General features: G+C 46.7%; 3 protein-coding genes across 4 annotated transcripts; 1 reads left to right on the top strand and 2 right to left on the bottom strand.

Moving 5' to 3' along the window:
• Positions 1–14,519: 14,519 nt before the first annotated feature.
• LOC125541460 (beta-glucosidase BoGH3B-like) lies at positions 14,520–17,412 on the bottom strand. The gene is made up of 6 exons (XM_048704872.1): positions 17,110–17,412; positions 16,825–17,029; positions 15,930–16,413; positions 15,746–15,850; positions 15,272–15,659; positions 14,520–15,189 (listed from the first exon to the last, which is right to left on the bottom strand). Exons 1-6 carry the CDS (start codon positions 17,339–17,341, stop codon positions 14,684–14,686), a joined length of 1,920 nt encoding a protein of 639 aa, XP_048560829.1. The 5' UTR covers positions 17,342–17,412; the 3' UTR covers positions 14,520–14,683.
• A 2,070-nt stretch (positions 17,413–19,482) lies between these two features.
• On the top strand, positions 19,483–21,948 carry LOC125541459 (replication protein A 14 kDa subunit-like). Of its 2 annotated transcripts, none has more exons than XM_048704869.1 (3): positions 19,483–19,640; positions 20,420–20,680; positions 21,576–21,948. In XM_048704869.1, the coding sequence occupies exons 2-3, from the start codon at positions 20,422–20,424 to the stop codon at positions 21,638–21,640; spliced, it is 324 nt and encodes a 107-aa protein (XP_048560826.1). In that variant the 5' UTR covers positions 19,483–19,640; positions 20,420–20,421; the 3' UTR covers positions 21,641–21,948. The 2 variants fall into 2 exon arrangements, with proteins under 2 accessions (XP_048560826.1, XP_048560828.1); XM_048704871.1 differs by having other exon boundaries at positions 19,490–19,636.
• A 1,459-nt stretch (positions 21,949–23,407) lies between these two features.
• Positions 23,408–24,552, bottom strand: LOC125541458 (trinucleotide repeat-containing gene 18 protein-like). Its single transcript, XM_048704868.1, has one exon. It carries the CDS (start codon positions 24,437–24,439, stop codon positions 23,540–23,542), a length of 900 nt encoding a protein of 299 aa, XP_048560825.1. The 5' UTR covers positions 24,440–24,552; the 3' UTR covers positions 23,408–23,539.
• Positions 24,553–24,869: the final 317 nt, after the last annotated feature.

Below are 24,869 nucleotides of genomic sequence, written 5' to 3'. Positions count from 1 at the left end.
AGCGTCCGTAGTCATGCCCCGGGGATGTAGCCATATCGGTGAACCTCGTTAACAAATCTCGGTGTCGTGCCTCGTGTGATTGCTTGGTCCTCGATAGATCGACGGAGTGCCTCGGATTATTCAACAAGTGGTATCAGAGTAAGGTTTGATTTAAAGTTATGACTGGTGATCTAGAGGAGGCCGAACCGTGAGTTGATTTCGTTCGTCACGAAACGGTGTTCGTGGGCATCAACAGAATCGGAGGCGGCAGAATAGCAATCTGAGCTACAACGGTTCTTAGCAGGATCGAAGTCGCGGGTGGCGCGGCTGGTCAGATCGGAAGAGATGGCTACAGCGCATTAGTGGATGCAGCAGACGTGTGGCGACGGCAGTGCGGAATTGCAAGGCAGGAGATCCGATCGAGGGTATCAGATACGTGCAGCGGCAACGGCGGCTTCGGAACGTGTGTCAGCAGGAGATGTGTGGCCATCGAGCGAGCAATACGCGTATTGCAGGGCATGCGGCCTGGCTAGAGGCCCAAGCATGGAACGGAATCACGCCCCAAGGCGTAGGGCAGTGGCGGCCAATGTTCTTTGGCGCGTGGAACAAGCTGGCGCGTGAGGCCTAGACTTGTGGCTTGCAAGCGAGCTTGATGGGACGTCTAAGGTGCTGGAACGCACAGGAAGCCAAGGCATGGTCAAGAGGGCTACGTGAGATTTGTTTGGAGAAAGAAAAGGAAGCTACGTAACAGATTGATACTAACCATCGGAAGAAAGAGATAGGGAAGGCCAATGGTTCTACAGCCTACATGAGCACGTGGTGGACTTTGGAGTCTTCATGGCTAGGTGCAACGGGATGGTTTACATGGCAGAGTTTGGCTTTATTTCTTTGTACACGGGTTGTGTACGGGGATGGTGGCGTGAGGGACTGTTATGCGCGTGGCAAGATTGGCGACGTGTGTATATGGCTCGGAGGAGTCTGGAGCGTGTCGTGACAGGATCATGTAAACACAGGGCGTCAAGCAATGCACGCAGTGCGGATGGACACGGCGCAGGGTGGAGCATGGTTGCAGTTGGATAATTTCGGCTGGGTCGGACTGGACAGTCTGATGGATCGACATGGATGTTGGTCAAAGCAGAAGACAGCGGTGATTTCAGCGACGACGACATAGGAGCGTGATGCTGATGGTGGCTGGCTTCTGGGGCATGGAAACACGTTGTGTAGGCCTGAGGGCTTGTGCGGCTTCAACAGACTATGGCGCGGGGTTGATTCAAGATGGTGCACACATGAGGGAGCTTGAAGTCGACAGGGCGCGGGGTAGCATGGTGCAACTACATGGAGTCATGTTGAAGGTGGAGCTGAGGTTTGGTGGAAGACTTCACTCTGTGCTGATGGAGGGGCTACGGCGTAAGTCGACAGAGAGTCGAAGCCTATTTCAGTGAGATAGCGAGAGACACGTGGATTGGATGAAGGAAATATGCCCTAGAGGCAATAATAAAGTTATTATTTGTTTCCTTATATCATGATAAATGTTTATTATTCATGCTGGAATTGTATTAACCGGAAACATAATACATGTGTGAATACATAGACAAACAGAATGTCACTAGTATGCCTCTACTTGACTAGCTCGTTAATCAAAGATGGTTATGTTTCCTAACCATGAACAATGATTTGTTATTTGATTAACGGGATCACATCATTAAGTGAATGATCTGATTGACATGACCCATTCCATTAGCTTAGCACCCGATCGTTTAGTATGTTGCTATTGCTTTCTTCATGACTTATACATGTTCCTATAACTATGAGATTATGCAACTCCCGTTTACCGGAGGAACACTTTGGGTGCTACCAAACGTCACAACGTAACTGGGTGATTATAAAGGAGTACTACAGGTGTCTCCAAAGGTACATGTTGGGTTGGCGTATTTCGAGATTAGGTTTTGTCACTCCGATTGTCGGAGAGGTATCTCTGGGCCCTCTCGGTAATGCACATCACTAAGCCATGCAAGCATTGCGACTAATGAGTTAGTTGCGGGATGATGTATTACAGAACGAGTAAAGAGACTTGCCAACAACGAGATTGAACTAGGTATTGGAATACCGACGATCGAATCTCGGGCAAGTAACATACCGATGACAAAGGGAACGACGTATGTTGTTATGCGGTCTGACCGATAAAGATCTTCGTAGAATATGTAGGAACCAATATGGGCATCCAGGTCCCGCTATTGGTTATTGACCAGAGACGGGTCTCGGTCATGTCTACATTGTTCTCGAACCCGTAGGGTCCGCCCGCTTAAGGTTACGATGACAGTTATATTATGAGTTTATGCATTTTGATGTACCGAAGATAGTTCGGAGTCCCGGATGTGATCACGGACATGACGAGGAGTCTCGAAATGGTCAAGACATAAAGATTGATATATTGGAAGCCTATGTTTGGATATCGGAAGTGTTCCGGGTGAAATCGGGATTTTACCGGAGTACCGGGAGATTACCGGAACCCCTCGGGAGCTATATGGGCCTTAGTGGGCCTTAGTGGAAAAGAGAAGGGGCAGCCCAAGATGGGCCGCGCGCCTCCCCCCCCTCCCCTAGTCCTATTAGGACAAGGAGAGGTGGCCGGCCCCCCTCTCTCTTTTCCCCCTCCGCGAATCCTATTCCAACTAGGATTGGGGGGGAGGGAATCCTACTCTCAAAGGGAGTAGGACTCTCCTGGCGCTCCCTCCTTGGCCGGCCAGCCTCCCCCCCTTTAGTCCTTTATATACAGAGGCAGGGACACCCCAGAGACACACAAGTTGATCCACGTGATCTATTCCTTAGCCGTGTGCGGTGGCCCCTTCCATCATAGTCCTCGATAATATTGTAGCGGAGTTTAGGTGAAGCCCTGCTGCAGTAGTACATCAAGATCGTCACCACGCCGTCGTGCTGATGGAACTCTTCCCCGACACTTTGCTGGATCGGAGTCCGGGGATCGTCATCGAGCTGAACGTGTGCTAGAACTCGGAGGTGCCGTAGTTTTGGTGCTTGATCGGTCGGATCGTGAAGACGTACGACTACATTAACCAAACGCTTCCGTTGTCGATCTACTAGGTATGTAGATCATACTCCCCCTCTCGTTGCTATGCATCACCATGATCTTGCGTGTGCGTAGGAATTTTTTTGAAATTACTGCGTTCCCCAACAGTGGCATCAGAGCCTAGGTTTTATATGTTGATGTTATATGCACGAGTAGAACACAAGTGAGTTGTTGGCGATATAAGTCATACTACCTACCAGCATGTCATACTTTGGTTCGGCGGTATTGTTGGACGAGACGACCCGGACCGACATTACGCGTACGCTTACGCGAGACCGGTTCTCCCGACGTGCTTTGCACATAGGTGGCTTGCGGGCGACAGTCTCTCCAACTTTAGTTGAACCGAGTGTGGCTACGCCCGGTCCTTGCGAAGGTTAAAACGGAGTCAAATTGACAAACTATCATTGTGGTTTTGATGCGTAGGTGAGATTGGTTCTTACTTAAGCCCGTAGCAGCCACGTAAAACTTGCAACAACAAAGTAGAGGACGTCTAACTTATTTTTGTAGGGCATGTTGTGATGTGATATGGTCAAGACATGATGCCGAATTTTATTGTATGAGATGATCATGTTTTGTAACCAAGTTATCGGCAACTGGCAGGAGCCATATGGTTGTCGCTTTATTGTATGAAATGAAATTGCGATGTAATGCTTTACTTTATCACTAAACGGTAGCGATAGTCATGGAAGCACAAGCTTGGCGAGGCGACAATGATGCTACGATGGAGATCAAGGTGTCACACCGGTGACGATGGTGATCACGACGGTGCTTCGGAGATGGAGATCACAAGCACAAGATGATGATGGCCATATCATATCACTTATATTGATTGCATGTGATGTTTATCCTTTATGCATCTTATCTTGCTTTGATTGACGGTAGCATTATAAGATGATCTCTCACTAAATTATCAAGTAGTGTTCTCCCTGAGTATGCACCGTTGCGAAAGTTCTTCGTGCTGAGACACCACGTAATGATCAAGTGTGATAGGTTCTACGTTCAAATACAACGGGTGCAAAACAGTTGCACACGCGGAATACTCAGGTTATACTTGACGAGCCAAGCATATACAGATATGGCCTCGGAACACGGAGACCGAAAGGTCGAGCGTGAATCATATAGTAGATATGATCAACATAATGATGTTCACCAATGAAACTACTCCATCTCACGTGATGATCGGACATGGTTTAGTTGATTTGGATCACGTGATCACTTAGAGGATTAGAGGGATGTCTATCTAAGTGGGAGTTCTTAAGTAATATGATTAATTGAACTTAAATTTATCATGAACTTAGTCCTGGTAGTATTTTGCAAATTATGTTGTAGATCAATAGCTCGCGTTGTTGTTTCCCTGTGTTTATTTTGATATGTTCCTAGAGAAAAATTGTGTTGAAAGATGTTGGTAGCAATGATGCGGATTGAATCCGTGATCTGAGGTTTATCCTCATTGCTGCACAGAAGAATTATGTCCTTGATGCACCGCTAGGTGACGGACCTATTGCAGGAGCAGACGCAGACGTTATGAATGTTTGGCTAGCTCAATATGATGACTACTTGATAGTTTAAGTGCACCATGCTTAATGGCTTAGAATCAGGACTTCAAAGACGTTTTGAACGTCATGAAGCATATGAGATGTTCCAGGAGTTGAAGTTAATATTTCAAGCAAATACCCGAGTTGAGAGATATGAAGTCTCCAACAAGTTCTATAGCTAAAAGATGGAGGAGAATCGCTCAACTAGTGAGCATGTGCTCAGATTGTCTGAGTACAACAATCGCTTGAATCAAGTGGGAGTTAATCTTCCAGATAAGATAGTGATTGACAGAATTCTCTAGTCACCATCACCAAGTTAGTAGAACTTCGTGATGAACTGTGATATGCAAGGGATAACGGAAACGATTCCCAAGCTCTTCGTAATGCGGAAATTGATGAAGGTAGAAATCAAGAAAAACATCAAGTGTTGATGGTAGACAAGACTACTAGTTTCAAGAAAAAGGACCGAGGGAAGAAGGGGAACTTCAAAAAGAATAGCAAGCAAGTTGCTGCTCAAGTGAAGAAGCCCAAGTCTGATCCTAAGCCTGAGACTAAGTGCTTCTACTGCAAAGGCACTGGTCACTGGAAGCGGAACTACCCCAAGTGATTGGCAGATAAGAAGGATGGCAAAGTGAACATAAGTATATTTGATATACATGTTATTGATGTGTACTTTACTAGTGTTTATAGCAACCCCTCAGTATTTGATACTAGTTCAGTTGCTAAGATTAGTAACTCGAAACGGGAGTTGCAGAATAAACAGAGACTAGTTAAGGGTGAAGTGACGATGTGTGCTGGAAGTGGTTCCAAGATTGATATGATCATCATCGCACACTCCCTATAAATTCGGGATTAGTGTTGAACATAAATAAGTGTTATTTGGTGTTTACGTTGAGCATGAATATGATTTGATCATGTTTATTGTAATACGGTTATTTATTTAAGTAAGAGAATAAATTGTTGTTCTGTTTACATGAATAAAACCTTATATGGTTACACACCCAATGAAAATAGTTCGTTGGATCTCGATCGTAGTGATACACATAATCATAATATTGAAACCAAAAGATGCAAAGTTAATAATGATAGTGCAACTTATTTGTAGCACTGTCGTTTAGGTCATATTGGTGTAAAGCGCATGAAGAAACTCCATGCTGATGGGCTTTTGGAATCACTTGATTATGAATCAGTTGATGCTTGCGAACCATGCCTCATGGGCAAGATGACTAAGACTCTGTTCTTCGGAACAATGGAGCGAGCAACAGATTTGTTGGAAGTCATACATACTGATGTATGTGGTCCGATGAATATTAAGGCTCGCGATAGGTATCATTATTTTCTGATCTTCACAGATGATTTGAGCAGATATGAGTATATCTACTTGATGAAACAAAGGTCTGAAACATTTGAAAAGTTCAAAGAATTTCAGAGTGAAGTGGAGAATCATCGTAACAAAAATGAAAGTTTCTATGATATGATCGCAGAAGTAAAATATTTGAGTTATGAGTTTGGTCTTCAATTAAAACAATGTGGAATAGTTTCACAAACTCATGCCACCTGGAACACCACAGCATAATGGTGTGTCCGAATGTCATAACCGTACTTTATTAGATATGGTGCGATCTATGATGTCTCTTACCGATCTACCACTATCGTTTTGGGGTTATGCATTAGAGACAGCTGCACTCACGTTAAATAGGGCACCATCTAAGTCCGTTGAGACGACACAATCTGAACTGTGGTTTGGTAAGAAACCAAAGTTGTCGTTTTTTAAAGTTTGGGGTTGTGATGCTTATATGAAAAGGTTTCATCCTAATAAGCTCAAACCCAAATTAGAGAAATATGTCTTCATAGGATACCCAAAGGAGACTGTTGGGTACACCTTCTATCACAAATCCAAAGGCAAGACTTTTGTTGCTAAATTCGGAGTTTTTCTAGAGAAGGAGTTTCTCTCGAAAGAAGTGAGTGGGAGGAAAGTAGAACTTGATAAGGTAATTGTACCTTCTCCCTTATTGGAAAGTAGTTCATCACAGAAATCTGTTTCTGTGACTACTACACCAATTAGTGAGGAAGCTAATGATGATGATCATGTAACTTCAGATCAAGTTACTACCGAATCTCGTAGATAAACCAGAGTGAGATCCGCACCAGAGTGGTACGGTAATCCTGTTCTGGAGGTCATGCAACTTGACCATGACGAACCTACGAACTATGAAGAAGCGATGGTGAGCCCAGATTCCGCAAAATGGCTTGAGCCCATGAAATCTGAGATGGGATCCATGTATGAGAACAAAGTATGGACTTTGGTTGACTTGCCCGATGATCGGCAAGCAATTGAGAATAAATGGATCTTCAAGAGGAAGACGGACGCTGATAGTAGTGTTACTATCTACAAAGCTAGAATTGTCGCAAAAAGGTTTTCGACAAGTTCAAGGTGTTGACTACGATGAGAATTTCTCACTCGTATCTATGCTTAAGTCTGTCCGAATCATGTTAGCAATTGCCGCATTTTATGAAATCTGGCAAATGGATAAACAAAACTGCATTCCTTAATAGATTTATTAAAGAAGAGTTGTATATGATACAACCAGAAGGTTTTGTCAATCCTAAAGGTGCTAACAAAATATGCATGCTCCAACGATCCATCTATGGACTGGTGCAAGCATCTCGGAGTTGGAATATACGCTTTGATAAGTTGATCAAAGCATATAAGTTTTATACAGACTTGCGGTGAAGCCTGTATTTACAAGAAAGTGAGTGGGAGCACTACAACATTTCTGATAAGTATATGTGAATGACATATTGTTGATCGAAAATAATGTAGAATTATTCTGCAAAGCATAAAGGAGTGTTTGAAAGGAGTTTTTCAAAGAAAGACCTCGGTAAAACTGCTTACATGTTGAGTATCAAGATCTATAGAGATAGATCAAGACGCTTGATAAGATTTTCAATGAGTACATACCTTGACAAGATTTTGAAGTAGTTCAAAATGGGACAGTCAAAGAAAAAGTTTCTTGCCTGTGTTACAAGGTGTGAAGTTGAGTAAGACTCAAAGCCCGACCACGGCAGAAGATAGAAAGAGAATGAAAGTCATTCCCTATGCCTCAGCCATAGGTTCTATAAAGTATGCCATACTGTGTACCAGATCTATTGTATACCCTACACTGTGTTAAGCAAGGGAGTACAATAGTGAAGTAAGAGTAGATCAGCTAGAGTAGCTCCGTGCAGAGCATTGTTGACATAGAAATTCGCAAAATACTTACGAATCTGAATGTGACAGTCCCGTTGACTAAAATTATCTCACAAGCAAAACATGATCACACCTTAGTAAACCCTTTGGGTGTTTATCACATATCGATGTGAACTATGGGTGTTAATCACATGGTGATGTGAACTATTGCTGTTAAATCACATGGCGATGTGAACTAGATTATTGACTCTAGTGCAAGTGGGAGACTGAAGGAAATATGCCCTAGAGGCAATAATAAAGTTATTATTTATTTCCTTATATCATAATAAATGTTTATTATTCATGCTGGAATTGTATTAACCGGAAACATAATACATGTGTGAATACATAGACAAACAGAGTGTCACTAGTATGCCTCTACTTGACTAGCTCGTTAATCAAAGATGGTTATATTTCCTAACCATGAACAATGAGTTGTTATTTGATTAACGGGATCACATCATTAAGTGAATGATCTGATTGACATGACCCATTCCATTAACTTAGCACCCGATCGTTTAGTATGTTGCTATTGCTTTCTTCATGACTTATACATGTTCCTATAACTATGAGATTATGCAACTCCCGTTTATCGGAGGAACACTTTGGGTGCTACCAAACGTCACAACGTAACTGGGTGATTATAAAGGAGTACTACGGGTGTCTCCAAAGGTACATGTTGGGTTGGCGTATTTCGAGATTAGGTTTTGTCACTCCGATTGTCAGAGAGGTATCTCTGGGCCCTCTCGGTAATGCTGAAAGTGCAACTATCCCTAGGTGGTTTTGGTAATTCATAACAACATATAACTCATTGAGCTAATACTATTCCAAGATGATTATTTCAGGAAAGCTCAATGATTGGCATGGCATGGATGTGAAAGTGGAACCCTCAAAATGCTAAGGAAAAAGGATTGACTCAAGGTCAAAAGCTCAAGACTCTTCATTTTATATTTTAGTGATCCAAGATCACATTGAGTCTTTAGGAAAAGCCAATACTATCAAGGAGGGATGAGGTGTTGCTTAATGAGCCTCTTGCTTCATGTGCTTAGTGATATGCTCCAAAAACCCTCAACTACTTTCCCATATCCACATTTGACCTAAACCCTAAGCCAAACTCGGTCCTACCGATTCTTCCTATCCGGCGCCACCGAGTTTCACTTGTCATTAGCCACTGTCAAACCCTAGCAATTCGGTTCTACCAATAGGGATCTCGGTCTCACCGAGATGGGATTGCAAACTCTCTGTTTCCCTTTCGTAACTTTTCGGTCTCACCGAAAGAGCGAATCGGTCCCACCGAGATTGCAATGTAAATTCAGTGTTTCCCCTTTGTAACATTTCGGTCTCACCGAAAGAGCAAATCGGTCCCACCGAGTTTGCCTGACCAACTCTCTGGTTAACGAATTACCAAATTCGGTCTCACCGAGTTTGTGTAATCGGTCTCACCGAGATTACGTTATGCCCAAACCCTAACCATATCGGTCCTACCGAGTTGCATGTCAGTCCCACCGAAAATATCTAACGGTCACTAGGTTTACATTTTCGGTCCGACCGAGTTTGTTGATTCGGTCCCACCGAGATTGGAAAACTGTGTGTAACGGTTGGATTTTGTGTGGAGGCTATATATACCCCTACACCTCATCTTCATTCGAAGAGAGAGAGCTATCAGAACGCATACACCATTCCAACTCATATGTTCTGAGAGAGAACCACCTACTCATGTGTTGAGACCAAGACATTCCATTCCTACCATATGAATCTTGATCTCTAGCCTTCCCAAGTTGCTTTCCACTCAAATCTTCTTTCCACCAAATCCACATCCTATGAGAGAGAGTTGAGTGTTGGGGAGACTATCATTTGAAGCACAAGAGCAAGGAGTTCATTACCTACACACCATTTGTTACTTCTTGGAGAGTGGTGTCTCCTAGATTGGCTAGGTGTCACTTGGGAGCCTTCGACAAGATTGTGGAGTTGAACCAAGGAGTTTGTAAGGGCAAGGAGATCGCCTACTTCGTGAAGATCTACCGCTAATGAGGCAAGTCCTGTGTGGGCGATGGCCATGGTGGGATAGACAAGGTTGCTTCTTCATGGACCCTTTGTGGGTGGTTGCTTCTTCGTGGACCCTTCGTGGGTGGAGCCCTGTGTGGACTTGCGCAACCATTACCCTTTGTGGGTGGAGCCCTGTGTGGACTCGCGCAACCGTTACCCTTTGTGGGTTAAAGTCTCCATCAACGTGGATGTAGGATAGCACCACCTATCCGAACCACGGGAAAAACATCCGTGTCTCATATTGCGTTTGATTTCTCCAAACCCTTCCCTTTACATTCTTGCAAGTTGCATGCTTTACTTTCCGCTGCCAATATACTCTTTGCATGCTTGCTTGAATTATGTGGTGATTGCTTGACTTGTCCTAAAATAGCTAAAATCTGCCAAGAACTAAAATTGGGAAAAGGTTAAGCTTTTATTTGGTCAAGTAGTCTAATCACCCCCCTCTAGACATACTTTCGATCCTACAAATGCACATCACTAAGCCTTGCAAGCATTGCGAATAATGAGTTAGTTGCGGGATGATGTATTACAGAACGAGTAAAGAGACTTGCCAACAACGAGATTGAACTAGGTATTGGAATACCGACGATCGAATCTCGGGCAAGTAACATACCGATGACAAAGGGAACGACGTATGTTGTTATGCGGTCTGACCGATAAAGATCTTCGTAGAATATGTAGGAACCAATATGGGCATCCAGGTCCCGCTATTGGTTATTGACCGGAGACGGGTCTCGGTCATGTCTACATTGTTCTCGAACCCGTAGGGTCCGCACGCTTAAGGTTACGATGACAGTTATATTATGAGTTTATGCATTTTGATGTACCGAAGATAGTTCGGAGTCCCGGATGTGATCACGGACATGACGAGGAGTCTCGAAATGGTCGAGACATAAAGATTGATATATTGGAAGCCTATGTTTGGATATCAGAAGTGTTCCGGGTGAAATCGGGATTTTACCGGAGTACCGGGAGATTACCGGAACCCCCCGGGAGCTATATGGGCCTTAGTGGAAAAGAGAAGGGGCAGCCCAAGATGGGCCGCGCGCCTCCCCCCCTCCCCTAGTCCTATTAGGACAAGGAGAGGTGGCCGGCCCCCCTCTCTCTTTTCCCCCTCCGCGAATCCTATTCCAACTAGGATTGGGGGGGGGGAATCCTACTCCCAGAGGGAGTAGGACTCTCCTGGCGCGCCCTCCTTGGCCGGCCAGCCTCCCCCCTTTAGTCCTTTATATACAGAGGCAGGGACACCCCAGAGACACACAAGTTGATCCACGTGATCTATTCCCTAGCCGTGTGCGGTGGCCCCTTCCACCATAGTCCTCGATAATATTGTAGCGGAGTTTAGGTGAAGCCCTGCTGCAGTAGTACATCAAGATCGTCACCACGCCGTCGTGCTGACGGAACTCTTCCCCGACACTTTGCTGGATCGGAGTCCGGGGATCATCATCGAGCTGAACGTGTGCTAGAACTCGGAGGTGCCGTAGTTTCGGTGCTTGATCGGTCGGATCGTGAAGACGTACGACTACATCAACCAAACGCTTCCGTTGTCGATCTACTAGGTATGTAGATCATACTCCCCATCTCGTTGCTATGCATCAGCATGATCTTGCGTGTGCGTAGGATTTTTTTTGAAATTACTGCGTTCCCCAACATTGGACTGGGTACCAGTGGTATGATGGAGACGTGATACTCAACATCGGTTGGTGATGATCGGTGGTTCTCTGCAGTGGGGGTTGAGGCAGTGGGGGCTAGCTACCCGGGAGACTCGGCCAGGACAGCAGAGGCTCGACGCGGTAATAGCGGCGAGGCATGCGGTAAGCACGGGACACAGCGACAGGCCAAGGCACTGGTGGTTAGACATATGGTCAGACAAATTGTGCGGGGTGGTGCTCAAGCAGTGTTGACGAGTACCAGATTCGAGTTGATGACTGGGTCTATCGGTGTCGGTTGATGGACAAGAGTTGACCATGGAGAATCTGAGAAAGTGGCGGAGGGTATGAAATTGTCAAAAGTTGAGAGAGTACATGGCTGCATATTCTGTGGTGTTCAGTGCACATGACAAAGTGCGGATGACAAATACAGAAGGAGGCGGAGTGCTATAGCGGTGGGACATGTCAGAGGCTATCCGGAAGAAGGGTGAGACAACTGCGAATTTGACTCAGAGTGACACAGGGCGACGGTGCAATTCCTTCAAGTTTCAGACAAGCGGTCAAGAAAGAGCGATGATGTTGAGTTCAGGTAACTCTTATGTGTGGCGTCCAATATATGAGTTGTTCACTTTCACGCAGGTTAATGATCGATGTGTGATAGCGTTGAACGAATTCTCCGGAAGTTGGGAGTACAACGTAAAGTAATGAGGAACTTAATTTTGCTCAAATATTGATTGTGAAGAAGATGAGAAGGGACTACAGTTGCAGGTGGAGTCACATGGAGTCTGGGAGTAGCAGCGGTGCTCATGGTGTATCTCAAGTTCAATGTACATGGAGGTTTGACACACAGATGAATTTAAGGTGGTGGAGAATATTCGTCAAGGTGGAGTTTGTTAAAGTTGTGTCGAATATTATTGTACAAGTTAGGTTACAGTTGGAATTGAAGTCGTATGGTGTGTAGACAGAGTAGGAGTCGTGTCCAAGTAGGACACTTGTATCTTAGGCCTTACATATATAGCGGGCGTAGACACACGATGTAACCTATGCCAACATAATAGCACGGGCACGCGGGGGAGCCGGCGGCGTGTGCCGGCGCCCTGGCGGTCGGGGTGCGGTATTGTGACGGTGTCATAGGAAGGAGCACCCGTAGTCAATGCCCCAAGGATGTAGCCATATCGGTGAACCTCGTTAACAAATCTCGGTGTCATGCCTCGTGTGATTGCTTGGTCTTCAATACATCGATGAAATGTCTCGGATTATTCAACAGAGTTGTACAAGGAGTGGCTATGGAGTGTGGAACAGCAGCAGCCCGCTGGATAAGGCAAGGAAAAAAATATTCTGTAAATTCGGCTCGGCTACGCAGCAGCAGACGGCGCGATTACGTTTCTGATCCTTGGGTCAGGTTCTCATAACGGACCCGATTCATGGCTCGGCTCATCAAGCGTAACGTGCATTTCAAAAAAATGAGCCCGGGCGCTGGCGTACATCATTGTTCATCCTCGTATATCGCCGGTCGACATCAATTTCTTCCACACGTATTTCCTGCCACAGACCCACTAGCGCTAATCTCTATAGCTGGACGTACCATCAAGATAACATGTTCAGATGCCGCCCATACCAGTAACACTGCTCTCCAGAAAAGTATAATTTTTTGCCCACAAATATGGTCAAGGTTTTAGAATTTTGGGGGGTATTTGATCCAATCCAACTGACCGACCGTTCCCTGCGCTGTTACCGGTGCGTTGGCGGTGGGCCGGCCAGTACAACGTGGCTAGTCATGCTAACGACACTCGAATTATTTTCCCTATTTTATTTATTTATGTTAAGTTAAATGCATATATGTACTAAAATTTTAAATGTATTTCATAAATTTTAAAATACGAATTTAAAAGGTTAACATAGTATAAAATTTGTTAGTGCAGTTCTTAAAATGTTCCTGAAAATTTCAAAAATGTTCTTGTGTTTCAACAAATGTACGTGATTTTTCTAAAATGTGTATACAATGTAAATAATTGTTTGCATAATGTGAAAAATGATCTGCAACACTAAAAAATATACATGCCATTTTATGAAAATATTCCCACATTTCAAAAAAAAGGTTCATCTCATTTAATAAAATATTACAGACAATGTAAAAAAATGTTCGCATAGGTCAATAAATGTTCATTTCCACTAAAAATTGTATGCGACATTTTAAATAAATATTCAGGTGTTTCTAAAAAAATTCAATTTAAAAATGTGTACACAATGTAAAAAATGTATGTGTTATTTAAAATTTTCTATTTCCATTATAAAGTATATAATATGTATTTGGAAAATGTTACCATTTAATCGAAAAAGTGTTAAAAGCATATATTTAAAAAATGTGCGTCATAAATTTCTAGCAGTGTATAAAAAAAATTCTTGTGTGCTCTACAAATGTACATTGGTTACCATGATAAAAGTAAATATGTGTTAAAAAAAGCGATAATAACTAACAAAGAAACAAAGGAAAAGAAAAAAACATAAGAACAGAGAAAACCGAAAAAAGAAGAAAACTAATGTAGAACGATGAAAAAAACAGTGCAAAATTTAAAAAGATACAAAATAAATGTAAATAAATAAGCAAAATGAAATGAAATAGAAAGAAAATGGGTGCATGTTTTTAGGGATGCGTAAAATCGGAGCAGAACGAACCTACACCGCGCAACCAGCAAACTGCACTAACCGGACCTGCACGAGATAAAGGACCGCATGGAGGAACTAGAGTTTGTTAATATTTTTTTTTTTGAATTTCATGAGTTGAACTATGAAGCTCATGCTTTGGTTAAGGCTGCTACTTCTCTTGCAGTCGGGCGCCACTTGTGGCTAGGGATATTGCCCATATCATTTGTATTCCGCACATTGTTAATAAAATCCCTTTTGCCCCTCAAAAAAAAAAAGTAGTCGTTGCCCCGTAGGCGATTGCTAATTGGGAATCCGTACGGGAGACGTCTAGAGCAGTTTTTTTTAGGGGAACGTCTAGTTCTGATGGTCGCGCCCGACACTGACACACAGCAAACAGTTTACACGAAAATTTTAGTTCTGATCATCTGATGAATAATAAATTAGTTGCGACAGGAGTAGCTAATTCTCTTAAACCACTGCGAGCGGAGTTTCCCTCAGTTAGCGGCAGGCGCATCTATCAGTTCAGAGCTTCCATGTCAGCAGCCGCGCGTGTCTGGAGCCCGAACCCGAAGGGGAACAGGGGATCGTGCCGCGCGTCGCCGACGTTCATCGGCAGCTGCTCCACCGAGCGGAACCACGTCCGCGCCAGCTTCCCACTGAACCCGTAGTCGCCGAACAGCACGTCGCTCACGCCCTGCCCCTCCGTCCCCGGCAGCCACGCCGCAACCAGCGCGTCGATCGCGTCCATGTACGGCTCTACGACAAGCGGCCTGCCGGAGACCAGCACCACGGCGCACCTGACGCTGCCGCACACGTCCCGGATCACGCTGGGGCCGGGCGCCGGCACGGTCAGGTTGAGGTTGTCGCCGAAGGACTCGGCGTAGGGCGGCTCGCCGACGACGACGACGGCGTAGTCGAAGCGGGCCTTGTTCTGCCGCATGAAGCCGGCGTCGGGGTTCTCGGAGTAGACCACGTCCGTGCCGTGCCCCACGGCGTGCTTGATGCCATCCAGGATCGTAGTCCCTGCGCGCGTTCACGTTGTTAGTTTCATTCAGTTGATCGGTTGCCGCTTGGCATGGCACGGCGCGCTATCATTGTGCATTACCGGTGGTGAGGTTGTTGCCGGCGACGCCCTGCCAGGTGATGGTCCAGCCACCGCACTGGTTGCCGAGGTCGTGGGCGTGGCTGCCGGCGACCAGGATGCTCCCCGCGTTCTTGGGCAGCGGCAGCAGCGGCTTCTCGCCGGCCTTGCCGTTCTTGAGCAGGACGAGGGACTTCCTCACGGCCTCCCGCGCCAGGTCGCGGTGCTCCTGTTTGCCGAGCTCGCCGGCGAGGCTGAAGTCGGCGTAGGGGTTCTCGAACAGACCCATGGTGAACTTGACACGGAGGATCCGCCGGACGGCGTCGTCGATCCTGCTCATCGGAATGGTTCCATTCTGCACCAAGGTGCTGAGGTCGTCGATGAACTCCGTGTATGTGTACGGGATCATGATCTGAAAAGAAAAGGCGCGACCGGATGAATGATGTTGATTTGTTGTGTACACTGACAGTAACAGTAGCAGTGCACTCCTTCACTCACCATGTCGATGCCGGCCATGATTGCCAGCTTGACGGACAGCATGTAGTCGGCACCTTTAGGTGTCGTTATCCTTTCAATCCCTCCCCAATCCGAAATCACAAAACCCTGAAGAAACACACATAGATGAGTGAGAGGAACCATGTTTACAAGAGAGAAATGCACGGCGAAGAAGTCGATCGGAGACCCTGAATCTGAGCGTGGTTTTGAGGAAGTCGGTGATGAGGAAACGGTTGGCGTGCATCTTGGCGCCGTTCCAGCTGGAGAAGGAGACCATCACGGTGGAGACGCCCTGGGCGACGGCGCTGTAGTAGGGCGGCATGTGGACGCTGAGCAGGTCGTGGAAAGTGGCCGCCGTGTCGCCCTCGTTGGCGCCGCCGGCCGTTCCGCCGTCGCCGACGTAGTGCTTGGAGCACGCCGCGACGTTGCGCTGCCCGGCGGCGACGTAGGGCGCGCCGCGGCGGCCGCCGGCCGGGATCTCGCCCTGGAAGCCAGAGATGACGGAGGCCATCTGCTGCACCAGCTTAGGGTCCTCGCTGAAGCTCTCGTAGCAGCGGCCCCACCTGGGGTCCCTGCACACCGCCATGCACGGAGCGAACACGTACGGTATCCCCGTGGCTCTCACCTCCAGCGCCACCGCCGCCCCGATCTTCTTCGCTAGCTCCGGGTCCCTGGACCAAACGTTGCATTAAGACCGAGTTCACCTCAGAGTAGACCGCCGTGGTGAACAGAAGTACTCGTGTCAAACCAACTGTTGTTTGGACTCACCATCGGTACAACACTGCACTTATGATTTTGAATCTATGTGTACGTAGGTGCAAGTGGGTTCCGTGCAAGTGCAACGTAGTAGTGCTAGATGTGAGCGAGCTCCTCGTTTGAATTTTCTTTTACTTTTATAATGCAACATCGAACACAAAAAACAACTTGGGGTAGCTAGGTCTTGCAGCTAGTATATGAGCGACAGACTTGAACATTATATAAGCTAGCCGTTCAATTTAAGATGATTAACTAGTGCATCGATCTGATCATGTACTATTAGAGAACCCATCGATCTGATCGATTAACGTTATTGACCTAGGTACCTGGTGCAGCCGAGGCCGACGTTGTGCGGGAAGATGGTGGCCCTGTAGACGTTGCCGTGGCCGTGGACGGCGTCGATGCCGTAGAGCATGGGGATGCCGAGGCGCGTGGAGAGCGCGCCCCTCTGCATCTCGTTCACCATCCTCACCCACGCCTCCGGCGTCGCGTTCGTCGCCGGGACGCTGCCCCCGCCGCTCAGCACGCTGCCTGCAGCCAGGGCGGGCCGTTGATAAATTGAACGCACCCTAAGAAAAATGCACGTGAAATTCATATACGACACGGAGTACCTATGAAGAACTCCTTGACGACGTCGGCGGTGGCGTTCTCCCGCTCGATCTGAGACATCTGGCCGATCTTCTCGGCGACGGTCATCCGCGCCAGCAGGTCGCTGATCCGCCTGTTGAGCAGCTGCTTCGGGTCCTTGTACTTGGCATAGTCGGCTGCCGCCGGCATCAAAATGCAACTAGCGCATGTCAGGAGCAGCAAAACGCTCGCCCTGTAGCTACCGAGGAACGCCATGGCCCAGCTCGGGTGCTTCTCGACCTGCCAGTGCAGGCGTAAAGTTGTACGAGTACTATGTTGTACGTAGCTAGCAGTGTGAAGGAGCACTCTGCCTTTCATTCGCCATCCGTGCATACTTATGGGCCAGTTTAGCGACCAAGCACCGGCTATGGCAGTTATAAAATTTCACGCACGCCCCAACGACCACGTTGATTTGCTTTGTTCAAGAGCTTTTGTGGATTAAGCAGAGTACAAATTGGAGTGTACCTAAGGGCATCTTCAGTGTGAAAGAAGAGGGGAAAAGTCAAAGCTAACCTCACGGTCTCCTAGACGCATTTGAACCATCTGAATATCACTATATATAAAAATTCAAAAAAAATCACTATATATAAAAAGCTTGCACCATGATAAGTGGGTTATCCGATTTTCAGTAAGAGCATCTCCAGCCCTTTCCTCAAATCTTCTTTCCACCCCCTGAAAATTTTATGTTTGAGAGTTAAACATTTTGTAGATCTTCCCTCAAAACCGTTAACTTCTCACAAGAAATAGGGGTTGCTCCTCAAAACACCTCCTTCCTTCCCAAAATTAAGCAGTTTGAGGAGGTTTCTCAATCCTTTTATCTCCTTCCGCGACACCGCTTACCTTTGACAAAACCCCACTGCCAGACTCGCCACGCCTTCTCCTTATCCGCCAACACCGTGACTGAAACCAACTCTGCTACCCTCCACCGCCGTCCCAAGTCCCACCCACCACCGCGACGCCTCGGGTTTTGTGCCCAAGCATTCATCGCAGGAGCAGGGAGGCCACCGGCGCTCTGGGCGCAAGCTCCCATCGTCCAACTCGTCTCCCCTTCTCGACCGCCCCTAACATCGCGAGTACCACCCCTCTAACGTCTTTTTCAATGCCCCGATTTCTCGCACAAACATCCGCTAGAGGAAAAGAAGGCAACCGAGAGCCCACCCGCGAGCTCTCAATGTCCAATTTGTATGCCCCTCATAGATCGACCCTGACACAAGAGCGAAAGCACCGTGGGCTTCGTCACCATTGCCTTCCACTGCCATCTCGAGCTCCACCCCTTCGTCGGCCACTACGATGCCTCGATTTCACGTCCACACATCCATCGGAGCAGCAGAGCCCACATGCGACCTACGCGCGAATTCTTGGTGTCCAACCCGCATCCCCTTGTCGATCGACCCCGCCGTCAAAGTTGAGCCGTCACAGACTTCGTCAGCAAATGCGTAGGTTGATTGCAAGGCCGGAATTGGTTCCCCTTGTGCCCATGCCTCTCCCCATCCCATCTTATCTCCAGCAACCTCGCCGATGCACCAACTCCGGTAGCGCGATAGTCACCTCTCTCCACTCGTGAGGTGTTTGACGATTTGCCCCAATGCATTTTTTCATTTTCTCGGGTTTTCTTCATATATGGGCTCAATTTGAGTACTAGCCCGTTGCATAGTGTAGATGAAGATGTTGTGGGAAACATTTTTCAAAGACTCTTTTCCCGAGGAGGTACACAAAGAAAATGATGACGACGATTTAAAGATGGTGCTGGTCATGATCATCCAAGGGGGGAGCAAACTATTCGTATAGTTTTCTGTATTGTGGCTATGCATGACCTTGAGCTCGAGCATGATCTCGTCCTGATTTATCATACGCGATGAGTTTGGTCAATAGATACATGTCTAATCCTGGTAAAGAATGCTGGAAGATTGTTTACTGAATTTTCAGGTACGTTCGTGACACTTCCTATGCTTATTAGAAGTTCAACAAGGCTAGCGAGGGACTTGTTGGCTACGTGGATTTAGATTTTGCTTCTAGTGATCTAGATAAGAGGAGGTCCTTACAGGTTATGTTTTCATTATTGATGATTGTGCTGTGAGCTGGAAGTCAACATTATAGCCAGTAGTTTCTCCCATATGTAGCACCGAAGCAGAATACATGACTATTGTAGAAGCATGTAAAGAATCAGTTTTGGGTTGAATGGTTTGTATGTTGGCTGTTGGGCTTTGTGGATGAGCAAGATAAAACAATACATACACGAAAATAAAAGTGTTCACACGTCGTCCAGAGCCTGCCGAGCCCGCGGCGGCGAAATCGCGCGCCAAAAATTGGCGCGCTCAGCTTTGGCAGGGCCGGCGTTGGCGCCATCCAACCAGCCCATTTCACGCCCGCGGCTCCCGCTGGCAAGTACTCATCTCGAGCCCGCCCAGCCCCCTCGCTCTCTCTCCCAAACCTCCCAGTTTCCATAGCCGCCGCCAAGCCGAAGCGCCGGACCCTTCAGCGCCGCCGAACCCGCCGACTGCTCTCACCAAGGCGGGTACGACATCTCGAACCCCCCTCTCCTTCTCCTGCCTCACGTTCCCTACGGGTCTACGCGATCGGTGTGTCCCCATCGATTTCTTCTGCCGTGGCATGGAAGCCCCTAGCGCAGCTTGCTTGGATAGATCCGACCGAGTCGCATCCAGTTTAAATCGGTCCTCGCTTGCCGTGACCAATCGAATCCGGAAACACAATTTTGTGGGTGGTCTCATTCGGTGGCGGTGAGTCCTTTCTTCCATCGGAGCTCTCGCTCCTTACCGGATTTGTTTCTGGCATGACCTTGTTAATACATCTATCAATTGATCGATATGATTGAGTTACTTCTACAGAGAGTGCGAGATCGATCCACGGTAGCGTAGGGATCTGATGTGCATATGGCCCTCGTCGGAAACCAATGAAATGCAGGGCTATGAACAAGCATGTGATTTAGAGAGGTCATTCTGTCAGCTATATATGAGCAGATTTTGATAACACAAGTTGTGGATGCTGTCACTGGCCGTAGTGGTTCTGCTATGATTTATGATAGCCGCCAAACTGTTTGGTTAATCAGCATGTAGCTCATCCCTAAAAGTTTTATGTGGCTGATACTCTGTAGCATGGTTACATCTTATCAGTACCACAGCTTTAGCTACACTGCCAGGGCACTATGTGTAATCTTCTTCCATGTGGTTGCTTGGCATGATGGAATGACTATGAGATGTGTCAATTTACTTATTCTCCATGCTATCTGATGACAATGCTGAATTGAGTTGATAAGTTTGATGCCACACCATGCAGAGATGGATACTTCAGCTCCTTCGCCATTTGTCAATGGAGAGACTCTGAAGACGTTTCTTGGGCGACGAGTGCGCACAGTGGTTCAAGTCCAACACAATGAAGGTGGAGTTCTTCTCGGGCTGTCCACTGATGGGCATCAGTTGACTATCAGAGGTGCTTCTGGTGCCCCTGAACCACCACACTACATCGAGGTTATTGGGATCGCTGACAGCAGCCTGTCCATCCGTGCTGAATCTTGCACTGATTTTGGTGAAAACTTTGGTGAGATTTGATGTGTCTTTGGATTATAGTGTCTTTCTTTGCACTTCACTACAATTAATGTGATTGTTGGTTAATTCTTCTTGCTGCAATGAGGTTTGACTTTCAATTTTTCAAAATTCAACTTTGTTTCCTTTTACATAATTCCATAGACATAAGAGGAGCTGTACCTATATTGATGTTCCATTACCACCTTAGATCAGTGAGGAGAAGGTGAATGAATATGAAGCATACATTTTCAGTACTCTATGAATGAGCTTTGTTCCTGAACCGGTTGCTACTTACCGCATGGCTTTGTTATTCTTTGTTTACGTCAACATATATTAATGCATGTCTCGTTCAAATCTAATTTTGTTTGAGAGCATCGGAGGAACCCAGGTGACTACTTGTGTTTACCTAAATTCTAAGTTTAGAAGCTGTTTCCCTTTATTCTCTGGAACAACCAAAACCGTAAAGCCAAAACTGACTTAATCTATTGGGCAGGACGAGTATCCGCCTAGTTATTTTTCTTGAGATGCTCTAATTAACTTAGCTTCATCCTTGAAATGGTGCCTCATTTATTACTTGACCATCATATTTGGATTGATGTCAAGGTGACAGCAAACATTATTTATCATGGGAAGAGAATTTATTGTAGCTTATGAGCAATCATTCTGAATAAGTAGGATTATTTACTTATTTAGCTCACCAGTGCAGCATTTCTTATGACAGCTTTCCAAGACATCTTCATTAACAAGGGCATTTCTGCCTTTTGTATTATTTTATTCTGCACTTCTGACACACAGAAATAATTCTACTTAGACCTTCTTTTTCTTGAGTCAACATCTTTGTTTGTGATCCAACATTATCTATCTCTTTTCAGAACCTCATTGATCTCCCAACCATGTTAATCTTGCAGATGGTGTGGCATTCAACGGGCTATGCAAGCTTGCGAACGACAAGTACAATTACCTGTTCCTGTAGAATTCAGCATCACGCAGAAGATGTTTGGAAAATCAAGCATGCTCGTCATCGATGATGTGTTTGCCGCTTTAAGATCTGTTCAAATGTTACTTCACTCGCATCAGTAATCTGTTACTTAGGGTCAACTTTGCGCACTTATCAGGACATGTTAACCTAATCTATGTAGTAGCTGTATGAGGGCAAGTGTGTGTGCGCCCCTTGCAGTTGGAGAGCCTATAGCTTTTGCTGCTTCTAAGCAAAGTAAAACAAAGCTTTATGTTGCTATCACATGGATTTGGACCCTGGAAGGTTTATGTTACTATCTTGCAGATGGTGTGTGATGATCCCGAATGCACCTTGATGATTTCTGATGAATCCTTCATAGAATCATAGTCCAGACTACTTCCAAGCTGAATGCTTTGCTGGAAAATATATCTGTTGATCAAACAGGTCCTGTTGAACATGATTTGTGAACTCTATACTGAATGTCTGAAGCCACACAAAACTGATGGTGGTGAATTCAAGCGAGCTTTTTTGGTTGGTGTTGGATTATCAGTTGAAATTTCCTCCAGGTTCAGTGTAGCACAAGACCAATTTTATGATCTAATCAAGTGGTGATCTAAAAAATCTTATATTTGTTTGCAGAGGGAGTATCAATCCTTTCCCTGCAATTCGTAGCATTCTTGAGTACTTTTCACCGTTCCACCAAACAGCCTGTCGCCTTCAGCAGACAGGCTCACTCCTGAAGCCAAGAAAATGAACTTGCGACTCACTAACTAGACTAGATGTGAATCATTCCTTTGAACTGAGAGAAAAATTGATCAAGAAGCCCCTGCCGACACCAACTTGACAGCAAGGTAACCACTCGTGATGTAAAACTGAAAAATGATGCCACTCTCCTACCCCAATAAAAGGTGTACTGAAACCATGGATTCAATGGATCATGATTGCACTAGGAAACATAATAACAAAATCAAAGAGACAGAACAGAAGAAAAAACCAGCTCTTTGTGGAACTACTTATGGAAAGGGACAATAGGGATTTAGAAGAAAACCTCTTAAATCGTCCACAAGCCAAAGAGGCCAAAGGCTTCAATGCCACTAAAACTTTGAGAACAAGTACAGTCCCCATCATGATGCACAGAGAAAAAATAGCATCGCCATTTGGTTTTCGAAAGAAGATGCCTACGATTTTGAATTACGCCATTTGTCACTTCTCTTGATGGTGTGTGACACCGGGACTCGCAAAAAATAGAGGTATACAAATGTAAGGCGCGCTTTAGATATGTAGTAACTCCCTTCTTCTATCTTTTTGTTGCTGACCTCAGTAACTTCCTTCTATTTAAAATGTAAGGTGCATTTTAGTTCGTTAAAACAAGGTTTTAATTGTGATTTACTTTGTTAATATATGATTTATGTGAATAATATTAATGGCATTAAACTTGTAGTAGTATTAAAAGCCGCATACATGAGATTGCAGTATTGATCCAGTAATTGTTTTTGTTTGCAGGATTGTTTGTCAGAGCCTTTATAACAAATAGGGAAAATGCACATTACATTTGGACGGATGGAGTAAGAAAAAAATGTACTCAATCTGATTTGTATCATAGATAAATCTAAGACAAGTAATATGGGTCGGAGAGAGTAACACGAAACACAACGAATAGTGGAGAATGAAATTCAGGACAAAGATGTTTATTCCTTACAATATGAAGTAAGGAATTGATATGGGTAACAATTATCCTTCAATCAAATAAAAGGACTCTCACATAGCAAAGATTGAGCCGGCTGAACAAAATCATACTGTATTTGCGATGTATACATAACATTGTTTCCATTTTGCACTGGGGATAAAAGCGCATCAAATATTTTTCAGATAAGCCCTGAAACTATGCCTCGCCACTTGCCAGACGTGCCGAGATCACCGCGTGGAGAGGGGGTGCATGGACTTTGCGAGCCCGTAGCTCCGGGCTCCTAGGCCGAGGCATCCAAGAACCAGGCCTTGCCGGTACGGCAGAGACGTTGTGCGCCGCCGCGGCGCCTCATCGCGCCCCGCGCCGCCCGGTGCTGCCCTGACCGACGAAACTGACCGGCGAGCAGGCTGCGGCGCCGGGGAGGGCAGAGCTTTCTTGGCCCGCGCCGGCCAGATAGATGGCAGCCAGGATCCTGACCTCTCGGCGGCGGTGGTAATAGGGGCCGGCGGCCTCATCGAGGGATCGCTGCAGGTGCGGCCGAGGAGGTCCCGCAGCGATATCCTCCGCCGCATGGTCTTGGCAGAGGAAGAGGAGGAGGAGGAGGATGACGACGACGCTGATGCCAAGGAGTCGGCAGGCTCTGCAGTCTTGGCGAGCCGCGGGCTCCGGGGCGGCGAAGCCGACCTGGTCCGGCGAGGCCGCGGCGAGCGGCCTTCGACGCCGCCCTCGTCTTCACCGTCCTCCCCCTGCTGCTCCCTGCAATCCGTTTCTTGGCGGATGGGGGAGAGGCCACCTACGCGGATGCGGCCGGATAGGAACAGCTCCTCGGCGGAGCTCATGGTGGTGGTGGCGCCGGCGCCGTCGATACCGCGGTGGCGCGCGGCGAACTCGAAGTCGCCGGGGGCCGTGCAGAAGTCTCCATCCGTGGAGGGAGCGTAGTGGACCGACGCGGAGGACGCTGGCGGCGAACGGAGGATGTAGTGCACGGGGCTGGCCGGGGCGCTGAAGAAGTAATGGATGCCTCCGCCGTCTTCGTCACACTCACCGTCTCGCCCGGAGCAGAGGTAGCGTGTGGGGCTGGAAGGCGCGGTGGCGAGGCCGCTCTCGCTGTCAGCGTGGCCCTGCATTTCGATCGACGCCGGCAGTGCGCCGTCTGAGGTTTTCCGGCGAAGGCGAGGGGCCGAGCCGGCGAGACGAGACTGACGGGGGAGGACCGATCGTGGAGGGGCAGCGGGCGGTATATGTAACGGCGGGGGTGCGTGTCTTGGTACGTGGCTTCGTGGGGCTTTGGTCAAGTAGAACCACCTGTTTTTTCATCCTACCGGTCGGTCGACTGATGTTTTCAAATGATCGACTGGGCCGCCAGCCGTTGGATCCATCGTGAGATCCTGACGAGGCTTGTAACCATGTTACGCTTGAAGGTTTGGAACACATGTTATGTTTGCGCTCGGTCTGATCCACCTAACGAGGTATGCAACATGGGTCATGATGTGCTCGAAGGTTTACAACATGGGTCATGTTGTGCTTAGGAGATTTGCATCATGAGCCATGTTGCGC

The sequence above is a fragment of the Triticum urartu genome, chromosome 2 (assembly GCF_003073215.2).
Source record: "Triticum urartu cultivar G1812 chromosome 2, Tu2.1, whole genome shotgun sequence".
Taxonomy (NCBI): domain Eukaryota; kingdom Viridiplantae; phylum Streptophyta; class Magnoliopsida; order Poales; family Poaceae; genus Triticum; species Triticum urartu.
Note: the sequence above shows the minus strand (reverse complement) of the source record. Positions and strands in the feature narration are given on the sequence as shown.